General features: G+C 54.8%; 1 protein-coding gene across 26 annotated transcripts in view; it reads right to left on the bottom strand.

Annotated features, from left to right (window-relative positions):
• Nucleotides 1-15036, bottom strand: part of Ncor2 (nuclear receptor corepressor 2) — a 159804-nt gene that overhangs the window by 68816 nt on the left and 75952 nt on the right. For 23 of the 26 annotated variants that reach the window (XM_060382319.1, XM_060382326.1, XM_060382329.1 and 20 more), the window contains 5 exons: nucleotides 13539-13591; nucleotides 7137-7203; nucleotides 3513-3685; nucleotides 2638-2731; nucleotides 664-842 (listed from right to left, as the gene is read on the bottom strand). In XM_060382319.1, coding sequence (XP_060238302.1) covers nucleotides 664-842; nucleotides 2638-2731; nucleotides 3513-3685; nucleotides 7137-7203; nucleotides 13539-13591 — 566 coding nt within the window. The remainder of the gene's footprint in view (nucleotides 1-663; nucleotides 843-2637; nucleotides 2732-3512; nucleotides 3686-7136; nucleotides 7204-13538; nucleotides 13592-15036) is intronic. The other 3 variants (XM_060382313.1, XM_060382332.1, XM_060382334.1) reach the window with 1 other exon arrangement.

Raw genomic sequence — 15036 nt, 5'->3', positions numbered from 1 at the left:
GGAGGGGGTTCTGCTTCTAGGTGGAGTGTTTACAGGGCATTATTGTTCCAAATAACATACATGAGAATGCTATCATAACATACATACCACCACCTCTTCTCGGGTCCCCAAAATGGGGGGTGGGGGAGGGGGACTTCTGCCTAGATGCCACTGCTCAGGTCCTCACCCCAGGTTAAAAAGGTCTTTCTCCACCCAGGAGCTCCACTTTTTGAGACAGCATCTCACTGTATAGATCAGGCCAGCCAGGAACTCACAGAGATGGCCCTGCCTCTGCTGGTATTAAAGGCGAGTACCACCACACCCACCTGAGCTTCATCTACTAACTAACATGGCCTGTGGCCGATCACTGAAGCCCTGGCTTCCCCTGCCACACCCTCTCCATTCCAGCTGGACAACTGCACCTGGCCTCCACAAGCCGTTCTGTGGCCCATTAGATGTCTTCGCCTCTCTGCGCGAATGGGGGGAACTGCCTGGCTGAATGCTGTGAGGGATAGATACGCATCCATTCCCTGAGAGCAGGACGTAGACTCCCATGGAGATGTAGGCAGAAACAGAGGCCAAGGACCCCAGCGCACCACTAGAGCAGGTGGAGTTCTGGACAGATTGTCTCTGTGCCTAGGGTGTGAGGACAGGAGGCCACAGGCAGCAGTGGAAGACACTCACTTCTCACGGAAGGTGTCCCTCTCCTGCTCGCTCCACATGTTGGTGACCTGGCGGTCCTTGTACACCTTCATGGGGTCATCCATGAGCCCGTTCATGTTGATGAACTTGATCCTCTGCTGGTCCGCATCATACAACATGGGTGGGATCACGGCCAGCTGGCGCATCTGCTTCTCCAGGTTCTGCAGCAGAGCAGAGGGTGGGGACAGAGGACAAATTCAGGGCCTAGCAGCTAAGGGGATGGTGCCCTGGCCCTTGGACATTCCTGGGGAGGGGGTGGTGATGATGAATTAAAAGCCAGCAGGGGCTGGCGTTGGCAAGGATTTAGAGGTGTGGGATGGTAAGGAAGGCAAGAGCTATAAATTCAGTGCAGAGCACGAGGCCTTATCTGCAGCAGGAGAGGCCATGAATCTCACCCCACAAAGGCAGTGTAATAAAACACAGTGAGGGCAGGGACAGGGCATGGCCCAGCCTGGCTCCATGCACTCACTGGATGGTACATGTCTGGCTCAGAGCCAGGAATCCAGGACACATCATGGGGCACACAGAGAGCCTGGCCACCTTCCTGCCCAGGCCTCACACCCAGGCCTTTCCATCATGCCCTGGGGACTCAGCCTGCCCTGCCCTGCCCTTCTGTGGTTGCCTCACCCGTCCATGCTTAGGAGATGCTGCTGACTTCTGAGTGTCTCCTGCCCTATACTCTCTGGTCCTGACCCAGACTGTCTCCAGCCTTGCTCTGGCAATGGCTCACCTAAGGGGTGGCAGCAGCAGCAGCATTCTTGTGTCGCTAGGACCTAGGGAAGGGTCCAATGTGTAGGCGGACACAGCTACCTTCTTTCAGAGGAAATGAAAGCTATGTCCGATTCCACATCAGTGGGACAGGGGTTGAACCCAGCCTCATGCCCACCAGTGAGGAAGGCCCCATGGCTGAAGCTTGTGGCTTTTCGAGTTCTGCTTTCTGTCCACAAGAGGAGGAGAGGTTTTCTAACAGAACTATGGCAAGAGGATGTCCCTTCAAGGCCAGGCATCTAGGGGCGTTGCACTTCAATGGGGTACAGGCTCGAGCAGACAGGCTAATGGGGCTGTCAGCGTGTGCAAGGAGACATCCCTGGTATCTATGTGCCTGGTGCTGGATGGACCAGGACTCAGCTTGGACAACAGCTCAAATGGTCACTGCACAGCCACAAAAGTATCACTGTCCGCTCTATCCAGCACCCTGTCTTAGTTTCCAGGTAAACAACCTCAACGGGCTCAAAAAGGACAGGGGTGCTATGGCCACCGCTACCTGAGAGCAGAGCCATCAGGAAAAAAGCAAGGGTTCTGGTAAATGGTATTTTGGGTCCACTGTGGTGCTGGCCAAGGGGACAAATGTCATACTGTATACCTGGCCGAACAGGCCAGAAGTGGACAGGCCCCAAATGGCCCTTGCTAGGGACAAGCACCTGCTCTATGTCATGGCTTTCTCTGTGACAGTGACGATAATTGCAATCACCCATACTGGCAGTGGGTGGCCAGGAAGGCACAAAGGGGCAGCAGGCTGGAAGGCAGGCTCCGCAGGGTGGTCCCCAGCTGGTCTACCTGCTCTCACTGACAGGCCCTCCTACCAGTTCTGCCAAGCTCAGCCAACAGAGAGCCTGAACCATGGCAGTCGGAGCCTCCTGATGCCTCTTCTGGGCACCAGAGGCTTAGATCAGTGAACTTCCTCACCGATGTCCTCCTGCCACACCACCCTCCACTTGGCTGGCATCCCCGTCAACTCTGCCCTTTGGGGGACAGGCATGACTAGGCATGGCCACTGGCTGCTAGTGTGCCCACAGCCTCCCACGTTGCTTTTGACAAATGCCTGTCACCAGTCTCTGGATTGAAAGCATCAGGTGGTTTCTTCTCCTGCACCGGCTGTGGCACAGGACACACGTAAGGGACACGAAGAAGGACATGAAGAGGCAACGGGTGCCTATGGTGTCACCGTGGACTCACCTCCTGCTCCGACAAGCCATCAATGATCTCAGAAACCTCATGTTCACTGCGGGCAGCCGACATGGAGAGCCCGCTGCCGCGCTGGCCCACCCTGCTGGAGACCAGAGGGGCACAGTCAGGACCAGCAGTCCTATTGAGAGACTAGGCTGGGGCCATGAGGCAGAGCACTCTAGAGGTTAAGTGTGGGTGAATGGAGAGGGGGAGATCAGGGCTGGGCCTCCAACCCTCACATCTGACCACAGGCTTGGAATCCAAGGATGAGGAATGCCATCCCATGAGACTACAGGGTGACAGCCCATCTCTCTTGAACAAAGGGTGGAGACCCAGCAGGAGCTCAATACTGCTTCTAGCCTAAGGGCCAGGAGCAGGTCTCTGGGCCTCAGGTCAGCTCCTGAAACCCATGTTGCTGTGTCAGTCCATGAGACAAGGTCTTATGAGCCTGGGAATGCAAGTGACCACACCTAACTAGCCTTATTTGTTGAGAACGTCTGCCTAGGTTTCTACCCTCATGGCTACAACGAGAACAGGTACCCACCTAGGAGCTGGGCACAGCTAACCCCCCAACAACCCTCCCAACCCCTGCCAGACTCTCATTCAGCAGCTTCAAGCGTAGGGAGTAGGAGGAGCCAGGACAGCAAGGAGACACTCCTGAGTGACGGCTCTGGGCCCAGCAAGTGCTAAGGGTCCCTAGCTGTAAGTATGAAGATCTGTGATGGCACTGTGTGTGGCACAGACCATCAATGGACCAGCGCAGCATTCACCTCGAAATGCACTTGCCCCTGGGTGTGGTCCCTTACATGGGCTCACCTCTGCCTGCACTCACCCCCAGGTGTGTCCCTCACCCCTGTGGGTGCTGCCCTCTGCGGGACCCTTACCTCTGCATGCGCTCCTGCAGCTCCCGCTGCTTGCGGATCTCTGGGAACTGCTTCTCGTAGTACTCCCTCACCTTGCTCTCCTTGGCCCTCCTCCTCGGATTGTTCTCAATGCGCTCTACCTTCTTCTCCCATGCCTCCATGAGCTGGTCATAGCGCTGACAGAAGCGCTGTTCCTGTGGTGGTGGTGGTGGTGGTGGTGAGGGACACGGCCAGAAGGCAGCATGCTGGTGAGCACCAGAAACTGCCCACCATTCTCATGTGGACAGATGGGGATGGACAGGTGTACCCACTCACTGTCATAGTCACAGAGCTGCTGGTCCCTAGGAAGCCACAGGTGCCCCATGGGAGATGACCATTCCTCCTCCAGAGCCAAACCTCCACTGCAGGGGCCTCATCTGGCCCAGAAGCCACCAACTGTGCCAAGTTTTCTCTCAGTCAAGCACCAAATGAGAACAGTCCTGGAGCAAGAGGCTGCAGCTCATGCCCTGTGCTCACACCGGCCACCGCAGACACTGCACAGCAAATCAAGCCAGGCCCCCACCACTGCAGGAAGCTGTCCTAGCAGCATGGCTCTGCAGAGCTCTTGTGGCCCAGGAAAGATATCCCTAGGGAACATCCACTTTCTAGGCAGTTCCTCGGCCCTGGTCTTCAGCACAGCCACACGCCCTAAAAGCTAAAAGTCCAAAAACCTAGCAGACACTGGGTTCTGCCCTCCTCCGCAGAATGAGGAAGTCTCCCTCCACAACGAACCACCAAGCTGCCTACTGTGTATCTCCCAACCAACCAGAGCATGGCCACGTTTCCTATATATACACACCCAAGGAGACCATTTCAAAAACCCCTCCTCTAGCAGCCACAGAAAGACAGGAGACGTGGATACATAGCACCTTGGGAGTGTTCTTATGCCCTGATACCTGCCACAGTGTGTTTAACCTCTGACCTAGAGCTCCCCTTGTCTTTGGCTCAACAAGTGGTGAACAACAGCTCAAGTGTGCCAGGCCACAGCTGAGGGGAGAGGGGCAGACACCACCAGTCCAGCCTAGGCCTCTTTGGGCCTACCCAGAGGCCCAAATGAAAGGGAGAGAACCCTCTATTGAGGCCAGAGAATGGCGACAGCAGAGGACCGGAGCTGATGTCAGTCAGTTGCTGTTCTGTACCTTGCAGACAAGCAACAGGGTCCCAAGACCTCAGAAACATCCCACATGCTCCACAGCCGCAGGCACTGACACAAAGGCCCACGCAGCTCCCAGAGGGGAGGTTCTGTCTGAGACAGGACAATCTCTGTCTAGGTCAAAGCAGCATGGTCTGCTGCAGTCTGTCAGCATCTATGGGGCAGCATGTGTGCTTGGTCCATGGAGGACTTGGGATCCGCTGACTGCTGTCCAGGCACAACAGAACACTGCTCCCGTGGAGGGGGCTCGGCCAGGGGAGGAGGCAGACCTGTCTGTCTGTCAGCCCCTGCTGGGAAGGAAAGGAGCTGACTAGTGTCTAGCACGCTTGGCCCTACAGGAAGCAATGAGGCAGGCTCCTCTCTGGGTAGTACCCAGAGTTCCCAGGGAATGGGGTCTGACTCATGACAGAAGAGAATAGCAGAGCTGAGTGGGTACGGCCCAGCATCTCTGGGCCTTGCTGGAAAATGAGAAAACGAAAGTGGGACTCTGAGTTCTTCACGCCTCTTCCTCCTACAGCATGGAGGCCTTCCTTTGTTCCCTCCCTAAGGTGGACCCCTGGGCTGGAGGCTTTCCCCTCAGATCTAAAAGACAGCTCCCCCACTCCCAGCTCCCCAGAATCATGGAAAGTTTATTTAGGACTCCAAGCCCACCCTAAATCCTCCTCCGTTCCACTGGCTCTTTCCGGGAGCTGCAGGTACCTCAGACATGGGTCATCAGATAAAACCAAGGCTGGAAGCTCAGGGCAGGCTGCGGTGGCATTTGGGGATGGCATGGCTGCAGGATACTGAGTGGACCTCCACGCCTGCCTTCTCCTCACCCAGCAGCAGCAGGGGCCTGCGTTCCTGTGGTCTGCACATGGTGATCCTGGAGCTGGCCAGCCTGGTCTTAGGGCACAGGTGTTCTCCTGGCACTGTTACCTTTCCCTACGGCCCAGTGCACACAGCACATTCCACACCGAGAGCATATTTATCACGAATGCACTTGGGGCCCCTGTGCCAAGGACGGGCCTCAACAGTCCTCTGCTGAATGCCTTGGGCTGGCACCTGCCCCAGGTCCTTTGCACCCGCCATGCCCTCGCTCAGCAAAGGTCCGCACGAGCCTAGCTCTCCCTTTTTCACTCCATGTATCTCGGCATGGCCACTCCTCCTCCACTGCCCAGGACACCTTCCCGTCCTGAGTTCATCTGGAACCTCGTTCTCTGCCCTCGAACTCAGGGCAAGAGGGTCTGAACACAGACTGAGGAACCAGACAACCCTGGTGCCAAGCCAAACGTTACTACTTCTCAGCTGTGTGACATGAGGGAAATGAGATAACATCTGTGCCTCAGCTTCCCTGCCTTAAATATGGGGCTGTGAAGACAACCCAATTCAAGCATCAGTCTACTTCAGTGCAAGCAGCACTTAGTTGCCACCTTCTGTTTACTACATACCCACAGGCTCTAAGCACCACTGAGTAGCCCTGCAATACCAGGCTGGCCTGACTCTGAGGAAGGAGAAAGGGACCACCTTGCAGCCCCGCCTGACTCAGCCCAGGAAGGGTCTGGTGCAGGTGAGTGGAGCCTGTCAAGCTCGCTTCCACCCTGTCTGCCTTCTCTGACTGTTCTCCGAGCCTCCCCAGCCTCCCCAGGACCCCTCTCCACTACACACACTGTCTCCCAGCAGCCCTGGGCTTGAGTAGAATGGATGATGTCACCTCCAGACAAAGCCTGGCGCTGGTTCAGAGCTGAAAGGGCCTAACCAGAGCCTGCATGCAGAGCCAAGAAGGGTGACCTCCTCTGGACTCGGGACCACAGTGTCAACAGCACGCAGACATCCTGACCCAGGCACGGAGGGAACCCTGACTGAACCGGCGATACAGTTGTGGCACTACGTAAGCAGGGGTGACGATAAGGTGTGACTCCTACCCTGGCAGCTAAGGCGACAAGATAACTGGCCTCCATCCTTTAGCCCTGGTCTCCTGTGGGTCAAAGTGCAGCTGCTCCGGGTCCCTCACATCCATCCCACTTCAGGAAGCAGGGTCACTAGCCACCACCAAAGACCAGGGGCCTTGTTGCTTTCTAATGGCTGGACCTGGCTGGGGGGAGGGAAGGCTCATTTCTCAGGGTATTCTCAGCTTCCATTTCTCTCTAAAACCTTTCTGGGCACAAAAGTTCATGATGGGCTTCAATGGCTCCACCTCTTCTGAGGACTGGGAAAGGGGGTCAGGAGCCTAACCCTAATCCCAACTACGACAGCAGCTGTCGCCTTTATGGCTCTTCTACAGCATTCTCATGACCCAGACACCCATCCCCAACAGCTGCAGAGCCAACGGGGACCTCAGAGCCTGGCTATCATGGTCTGAAGGGGCCCTGACTCTTGGATGACCACGGGGGCACTACACTTGGAGAAAGGCAGAATGAAGTTGGACCCACCCACTGCTTGTCCATGTGCTGAGGGGACAGAACAGGACTCACCCACTGCTTGCGTGCGTGGTTCCTTCGCTTGAAGTACAGGATCAGCTTCTTCCGCATCGCCTGGTTTCTGGGGGCACAGAGAGTGGTCAGTTCTCGGCAAGAGCCCAAGCTGATCAGCACTGGTCCTCAGTCAGAAGCCCATTCCCCCTACTTTCCCCAAAGCCCACTGTGTCCCACCAAGTTCCCAATACCACCCACCATCCCTAGGGCTCCCACACTTGCCAACCTAGACCATCCTCATCCTGCTGAGTCACACCAACAAAGTTCAACCCCTTGCTGCCCAAAGGCAAATAAGTCATATGGCCTGGGTGTCCCACTGGTCCCCAGTGGGGACCCCGTCCTATGAGCTGCTAAAGGCATTGAGGGATCGCCAGCTACAGATAGACAGCCAGGATCCACTCAGCGTGGAGCAAGTAGCTTAACCTCATAGGCTCCATAAGGCTCTATAAGTACTACTGAGGAAAGGGGTGGGGAATTCTGAAAGGACGAGAGAAAAAGAAGGGTGGAGACATGGGGAGAGAAACAGGGTCAAAAGAGAGAAACTGGGAGAAGGAAAAGAGGGAGAGAGAGAACAGAGATTTACCTCAGAATGGACAAAGATTTGGAAAGTGGAGATGGAGGGTAGGAAAAAAGACATAGGCAGGCAGGAGAAAGTTCAGACTGCAAAGAGGGAACAAAAATCCTGAGGCACAGCAGAGTTGGGACACAGGACCCCACCCACCCCACCCCACTCCCAAGCAACAGAGACCCAACACCTCCCTCCTTCCCACACTCCTAATACAGAGCAGGTACTACAACTGACCTCTGGGTCTCGTGGGAGACAGAGATAGGCCTTGGGAACTGGCACAGCCTGAACTTGCCCTCTCCAACCTGGGCTCCCAGCTACATCACTTTTTGGGTGAGGGAGCCCCACCTTCCCCATACTGCCAGCATGTCCCCAACCCACCAAGAGCATCTACTGCTGGGAGTCGCTCAGGAGTGAGAGCCTGGAGGTCCCTTGCCTATGACCCCAGATGTGGCTTGGTGGGTAGAGTACTGGTCTAGCAAGCACAAAGCCCTGACCCAGGCACGGAGGGAACCCTGACGGACCTCAACAGTCCTCTGCTGAATGCCTTGGGCTGGCACCTGCCCCAGGTCCTTTGCACCCGCCATGCCCTCGCTCAGCAAAGGTCCACACGAGCCTAGCTCTCCCTTTTTCACTCCATGTATCTCGGCATGGCCACTCCTCCTCCACTGCCCAGGACACCCAGATTCAATCCCCACCACCACATAAAAATGAGAGTGGAGGTCCAGTCCACCCTTGTAATGTCAGCATTTGGGAGGCAGGGGCAAAAGGATCAGGTATTCTGTGGTGTATAGGAAGTCTGAGGAGGTTCTGAGCTGAGGGAGAGCAGAGAGGGTGAAAAGAATGAGAGACAGCAAGAACACAGCCATCTCTTCCTAGAGGAATGGGGAGCTACCACCAATCCTGAAATACTGCTGTACAAAAAAACCAGGATCTTCAGTAGAGAGATGAGGGGGGCCCTTCCAAGACATCAGCTAGCCTGCTGACAGTTACGAACATAGATTTGAGCAAAGAGAGTTAGGGAAGCTGGGGTCCAAGGCTTGGCAGGGTGAGATGAGGTTCAGGGATTGTCCCAGATGTGCCAGGGGACAATAAGGTGGTACATGCCTGGTCAAGCAGGGTGTTAGAAAGCCCGTGCCTACTGGTAGGGACAGTAACATGACTGCCTGAAGTCACCAGCCCAGAGCTGTGTGGACTTAATCTCTCTAGGGCTTGGCTGGAGAAATTATTTGGTGCCACTGAACCTCCAGAGACATGTTCTTAGTAACCTGGGTCCTGCTCAACTGCTTCCTGCCCATCCTGCAAATGAGATGGCAAGCCTAGGATACCAAGAAAAGAGGAGCCTCCCTTCTAGGCCTAAGAGACTCAAGAACCAATGCTGGTTGCTGTCAGAGACCAAGTAGGTAGGCAGAGCAAGTAGGTAGGTAGAGCCAGGCTGGCTGGCTATCCCATCTTGCTACGCTCTGGATGGCTCTGTGCCATCCAGCCACAGAGGCTCCTGCAGGGTCCAGCGGCTCCCACACTGCCCTCCTCCAGCTTGCCCTCGGGGCTGCCTTCCCCGTGCAGGGAGGCTAAGAGGCCTTAGCCCCTGAGACCAGCCTCCCAGTGCAAGTGGCATGTGCCCTGGCAGAACCTTGGCAGCTACTGACACTTTCCAGGGCAAGGCACGGGAGACAAGCGGCACACAGGTGACCTCCACAGGTCTGAAACCACCCACACCAGGAAGCCAAGCATGAAATTAACTTGAAAGTCATGGCCGGGCATGCAGGCAGAGAGATTAAAATGACAGGGGCCAGGTCCCCAGGGAAGGGACACTTCCTATCTCTCAGCAATTACAGCAGACAGTCAAGGAGCGGTGACGGCTCTGCTCCCTGGGTGGCAGAGCTCCCTTCCAACCCCAGGATCAATCTCACCGTCCTTGTCATGGCTGTCATAGTCCACGTGAGTCAGTACTTGCCATCTCCCCCCCTCAAGTGGGGACTCATTTACTGCTGTCTCCCAGGGACAGACAATGCCTGGTGCAGGCCAGACACACAGAGAGATATGTTTGGCGAACGAAGGGCTAAATGAAGGAGCAATCTCTATGGATAGGGACTCAGAACAACAACGCCATCCAGCACCCCTCCCACAGGGAGGGCACAAATGTCAACTTGATGGGGTGTTAACACAGGGGGCCCTTGGTGGCCCCAGGGCTGGTCCCTGCGTGAGACAGAGGTCCTGCTCTACAGCACGCACACAGTAGAAGTAGTGGCTTCCCAAGCAGCAACTGATGGTTAAGACAACAGCGTGTGGCGCTTCTGGCTTCTCGCACACCTCCCAGTGATGGGCTGCTCTACCACCATCAGCAGCTCTGACGAGAGTGTCTGTTTTACATAGGGTTTGTCTGTCGGGTTCTTGCGAGGCAACCCAGGCTAGCCTCAAACTGAGTGCTGGCATTAGAGGCACATGTCCAACCCAACACCACTCAGTCTGCCTCTTCGGGATTGAGTTTCTGCAGCCACTTGACTCCAAAGGTCAAGCTTTGGAGTCCAGCTTCAGGGAATTCTTGTTTCCCCTAGTAACCCCCAAACCCTAGGAGGCTAAACATTCTGGATCTTTCTCACCCAATTAGGCAGGAGTCCCAAAGGGTCCCAGGCCTCCACAAGGAGCTCATCTGCCCCAGGCCTGGGAGCTCATGACACTTCACCTAGGTTTCATGGCCACTACCTTCCAAGGAGCTTCAGAAACCTGAGTCTCATCATGTCACAGGGCTGCATTCCCAGGGCCCCTCTGTGAATGGTCTCAGTCCAGAGGAAGCCACCCACACCTTCAGAGCTTGGACTCTGCACCCAATGCTGCCCAATGCACCCATTGCAGGACTGTGAGCTACTGGGACAGCCCAGCCCCCTTCCATGAGAAATATCCAGAACATGGAAGGTCACAGGGAAGACGACTAGTGGGGTCCTTCACCAGGGAGAAATAAAAAGACACAGAATTCTCTGATGCTGTGCTATAGGAGCTCATGCTGACCGGCTCCCACCTCAATCACCAAGTAAAAGCCTCTCCAGTCAGAATTTAAAGGGTGAATTGTATGCAAACTCTGTCTAAAAGAGCTGTTGAAAACATAAATAAATAAATAAATAAATAAATAAATAAATAAATAAATAAGCAAAACAAATGTCAGAACCCCTGAAACCCAGCCCCAGGCCTCACTGTCCCTCAGACTCAACCACAGGCCACTCCTAGGCAGCAGGGATGGGGTCAAGAGCTGCCGAGGGAGCCAATGGCCACAGCTGATGTCTCTGGTTCCTCAGTGAGCAATGGCACTATCTCACCAGTCAAGAGGCACCTTTGTGTTATCACATACTACCCAACCCTGGACCCCAGGCCCTAACCCTTCTTACCTCACAGCCCCTAGCTCTGCAGGCCTTCCCCACAGGGTCCCAGGCCCTTTCTCCCAGTGGCCACCAGAGTGAACCTGAAGATAAAACTCCCAACACAGCACGTCCCACAATAGAGGCCACATCTTTGCAGATGGTGAACAAGCCGGAAGGACAAGAAGCACCCTCCTGGGCCTGACTGATCCTGCCTGTGGCTGAGGCAGCCTGCAATCCCAACCAGCTCAGCTCGGCCCCAGGGCCTCTGCAGTGCTGGTCCCATCTGTCTGGGATGTTTCACATGGCCCAACAGCTGCTCAGGCTTCAAGCAGCACATCCTGCCCCAGTCTCTGGCCGCAGTTTCTTTCCCCCTTCTCTCCTAGCACCCCATTTACTCTCTTCTCAGAACTTCTTCACAGTGAAAGACTGTATGGGTTTAACTGTACAATACTGAAATGGGCAACAGTGGCCATGAGGTTAATGGTGCCTACGGCAAGCCCCAGTGCTCCAAGGAAGAGGCAGATCTTGACGCACTCACAAATGGATTTGCTAAACAGAAAACTGACTGTTTATGTAAGAAAGGTCACTCCCTCAGAGCCATGTTTATGACTTAATAGCTAGAATCGTGTGGCTGGATGGCTACCACAACTGACGTAAGCTCAAGATGAGAGCTCCCCACTCTTCTTTCTTCTGTCTTTACTAATTTATTTTTAAAGCTATTGGGGGTCTTGCCTTTCATCCATTCATTCAGTTACACGGCTATTGGGGTCTTACTTTGTAGCCCTGGCTATGCCTTTACTCAGCAGTCTCCTGCTTCAGCCTCAAGAGCACTGGGTTCACAGGCCTATGTGACCATGTCCAGTTAGATTCAGTCTGTCAAGATTTTTGCCTCTAACAGAGGCAAAGGGCATCAAAGAAACCCATTCCGATTCCATCCTTGGTCAGAGCAGGTGTCACTGCTTAGCTATGGTTAATGCACTATTCAGGACACACACCTCTTCGGCTTGGATCCATGGCTGTTTCTATAACCTGAAACATCCCATGATTCTCCCTGTGAGGACCGCTTATTTTAAGCAAAAAAAGCTATACAAAATCATTGGCCTGTTATACGGATCATCAGCTACATCAGACTGGGTATGGCAGCACATCCTGAAATCCCAGAACTCAGGAGGGTCCAAGTTCCACCCAATGAGACCTTGTTCCAACATTGTAAGAAACCCACTCCATAAGGAATGCCGGGACATGAAGGCCAGAGCTGAACAAGCCTCAGCCTATCAGAGACTGGCTTGGTTACTGAACCCCTTACTTTCCTCTATTGCTTGTCAAAACCCAAGCAGGGAATAGGATAGACCTTTGTACTATCCTGACTCCATAGGGTGAGGATAGGACCTCTCAACATCAGCAAGAGAATGACTGAGTGACTGAATGAAAGAGTGAGTAAGTGAGTGAGTGACTGAGTGAGTGATTAATGTCCCAGTAGCTTGGGTTGGTGGCACATGGCCTCCCTGGACCCCAGAGGAACTGTGACAAGCCTCTACAATGTCCTGTCATCATCCCTCTCCCCATGGAGATCAGGGCCAGCTGGGCAGACCCCTACACAGAGAGAAGCAGAGGGACTTGGGCCCGGGACAGTGATAGGACCATAGCCAACAGAGACAGCCACGGCAGCAGCTGAACCCAATACTGCATGCCAGTGCAGGGCCTTCAGGGTTAGCAAGGAAAGAGAATCTGGGAGGCACGAGGTAGCTGAGGTGTGAGCATACACAACTACAAAAGAGACACAGTGGCCTCCTAGAGCCCAGCATCAATGATACTTGAGAACCAAGAGGGACACTAGCTTTCACGACACTGACCAGATTGCTGCATCACCAACTATTGTACCCACCAAGCCACACTCTGATGCCATGTGGACTCCCAGTGGCAAACTTAACCATTCAGAGTTGGATCCCTAAGACCCTTCCCTCTCAGTCCTCCCCACAGCTAACATACCACCATGCACCCCAGGCCCTTCCACCTTTTGGCTTCTGGATGATGAGATGTGTCTCCCCCACAGGCCACTGATAGGAGCTTCTCCCACTAAGACATCCCAGGAGGCGGGCCGCCGCCGGCAATTCCAACTGCTCCCACCCCCAGCATGAGGACACTAGCCACCAGACGCCAGTACAGCCTGGCATCCCTGATGCTCCCCACTGTATGGCAACTAAAGGACATCATCTCCTCCCAGCCTCCTCCTTGGACACTGAGTGTGCACCACAGCAGTCCACAGCTAACTGTACTGGGGCTGGCTCCCCTCGGCACAACCTGTCTCCTGGCACCACAGCCTCCTACCTCCAGTCTCTGTTCCCAAGCTGCAAGGTGCCACTCCCTCTGCCCCAGGCCTGCGCGGAGCCCATGTTGGGCTTGACTCTGCTGGGGCCTTCCACCTAGACTGCCCACTGAGGATCCCTAGGACTGGGCTGCTACCGTGTAGCAGTGACTCACATTTTGATGTTTTCATGGTACTGGCGTGTGTCAGACGGCTGGTTGTACAGAGGCTGCAGAGGAAGAAGGAAGCGTGTCAGAGATGGATGGGGCAGGTGACAGGGTGGCACGGGCTAGTGTCAGCAGCCAGAACCCAGACCTTGGACCCGCAGACCCAGAGCCTGCAGCCCTAGCACTGGCCAAAAAAAAAAAAAAAAAAAAAAAAAAAAAAAAAAAAAATCAGACAGTGGGAGTGTGACCAAGGACACAGGAATAAGGAGGACCTGGCCAGGAAGAAGTTATAACTATGCTATAGGGCCTGGTTGCAGGGATCAGGCCTGGCACCCTCGCCAGGCCAAGTAGTTTATCTGCAAGATGCTTAGGGTTGGTTTCACATCCAAATCACCATGGAAACCCACAGACCTAGTGCCAGCCAGGCCTCTTCCTCTGGACCACAGAGACTAAAACAAACCTCAAGTGAGAAACTGAGGGCAGCAGATGGCAGGCACAGACACACAGCCTCTAAAGAGCCCAGCTAAAACTGCCAAGAATTGACCTCTCTCCCCACTGGCCTGTAGCAGGCCACCACAGCCTCTTCTCTGGGTAGAGGAAGGTGGCCTGAAATGCCAGACCCCATAAATCCTGGCTCATGTACACAAGTGTGCACGGAGTATCCACAGTGGCAGCAGATAATAAATTGGAGAAATGTGGGCCTTGGGCTGCAGACACCATAGGCTCCCTCAGCAGGGAACCCACAAGCCTGGGCCATGTTCATGAGAGAACAGAGATTCAGAGTACAGCAAGGGCAACGGGCGGTCATGGGACCAGCCATGAGTAAAGAGACTGAGCCAGGGTCTGAGTCCTCCATGCAATTGCTTCCTCTGTCTAAAATACGGACCTTACACAGCCTGCTGGAGGGACACAAGGAAGCCACAGGTGAAGCAGAAACCTACCCACTATCTCCCAGAGGTCCCTGCCACCTTCCAGATGGTAGAGGCAAGGGCGCAGGTGTCATGCTCCTCTGAGCCAGCTGCTTTGCTACAAAGTGGTTGCTCACAGTGCAGTCACTACCCCACTGCACACATGGGAAGCCTGAGGTCGGTGGCAAAACATGCCCACAGCCTGACTGACACCCCATGAGTGCTCTGCACTCCCCTGGCGCCATCCCGCGCCTGCCTCCTTCTGTGCCCTTTGCATCCTATGTACCCATGCCTGCAAGAACCTTGTGACCTTGGGTCTCTGGGCAGGTAGACACACACAAAGCTCCAAGGGGAAAACTGCAGGCGGCAGATTCCGCTCTAGACCAGTGTGGTAACCACGCCAGCCCCCTTCCCTTCTACTGCTCAGAGACAAAGCAGGCCATGTGCAGCCAGGCCAGCATCAGAGACACCAGTTCTTGCGCTTTATGGCAACTCACCAGGGGCTCAGACAGCCAGGCTCAACTGCTCTCCTGGTGATGAGAGACCATGGACCAGCACCTCCTATGGACACAGAGCCTGAAACAGGGAAGTATCCCTAG

The sequence above is a fragment of the Meriones unguiculatus genome, chromosome 4, assembly GCF_030254825.1.
Source record: "Meriones unguiculatus strain TT.TT164.6M chromosome 4, Bangor_MerUng_6.1, whole genome shotgun sequence".
Classification (NCBI taxonomy): Eukaryota; Metazoa; Chordata; class Mammalia; order Rodentia; family Muridae; genus Meriones; species Meriones unguiculatus.
The sequence above is the reverse complement of the archived record's forward strand: the minus strand, read 5'-3'. Positions and strand labels throughout refer to the sequence as shown.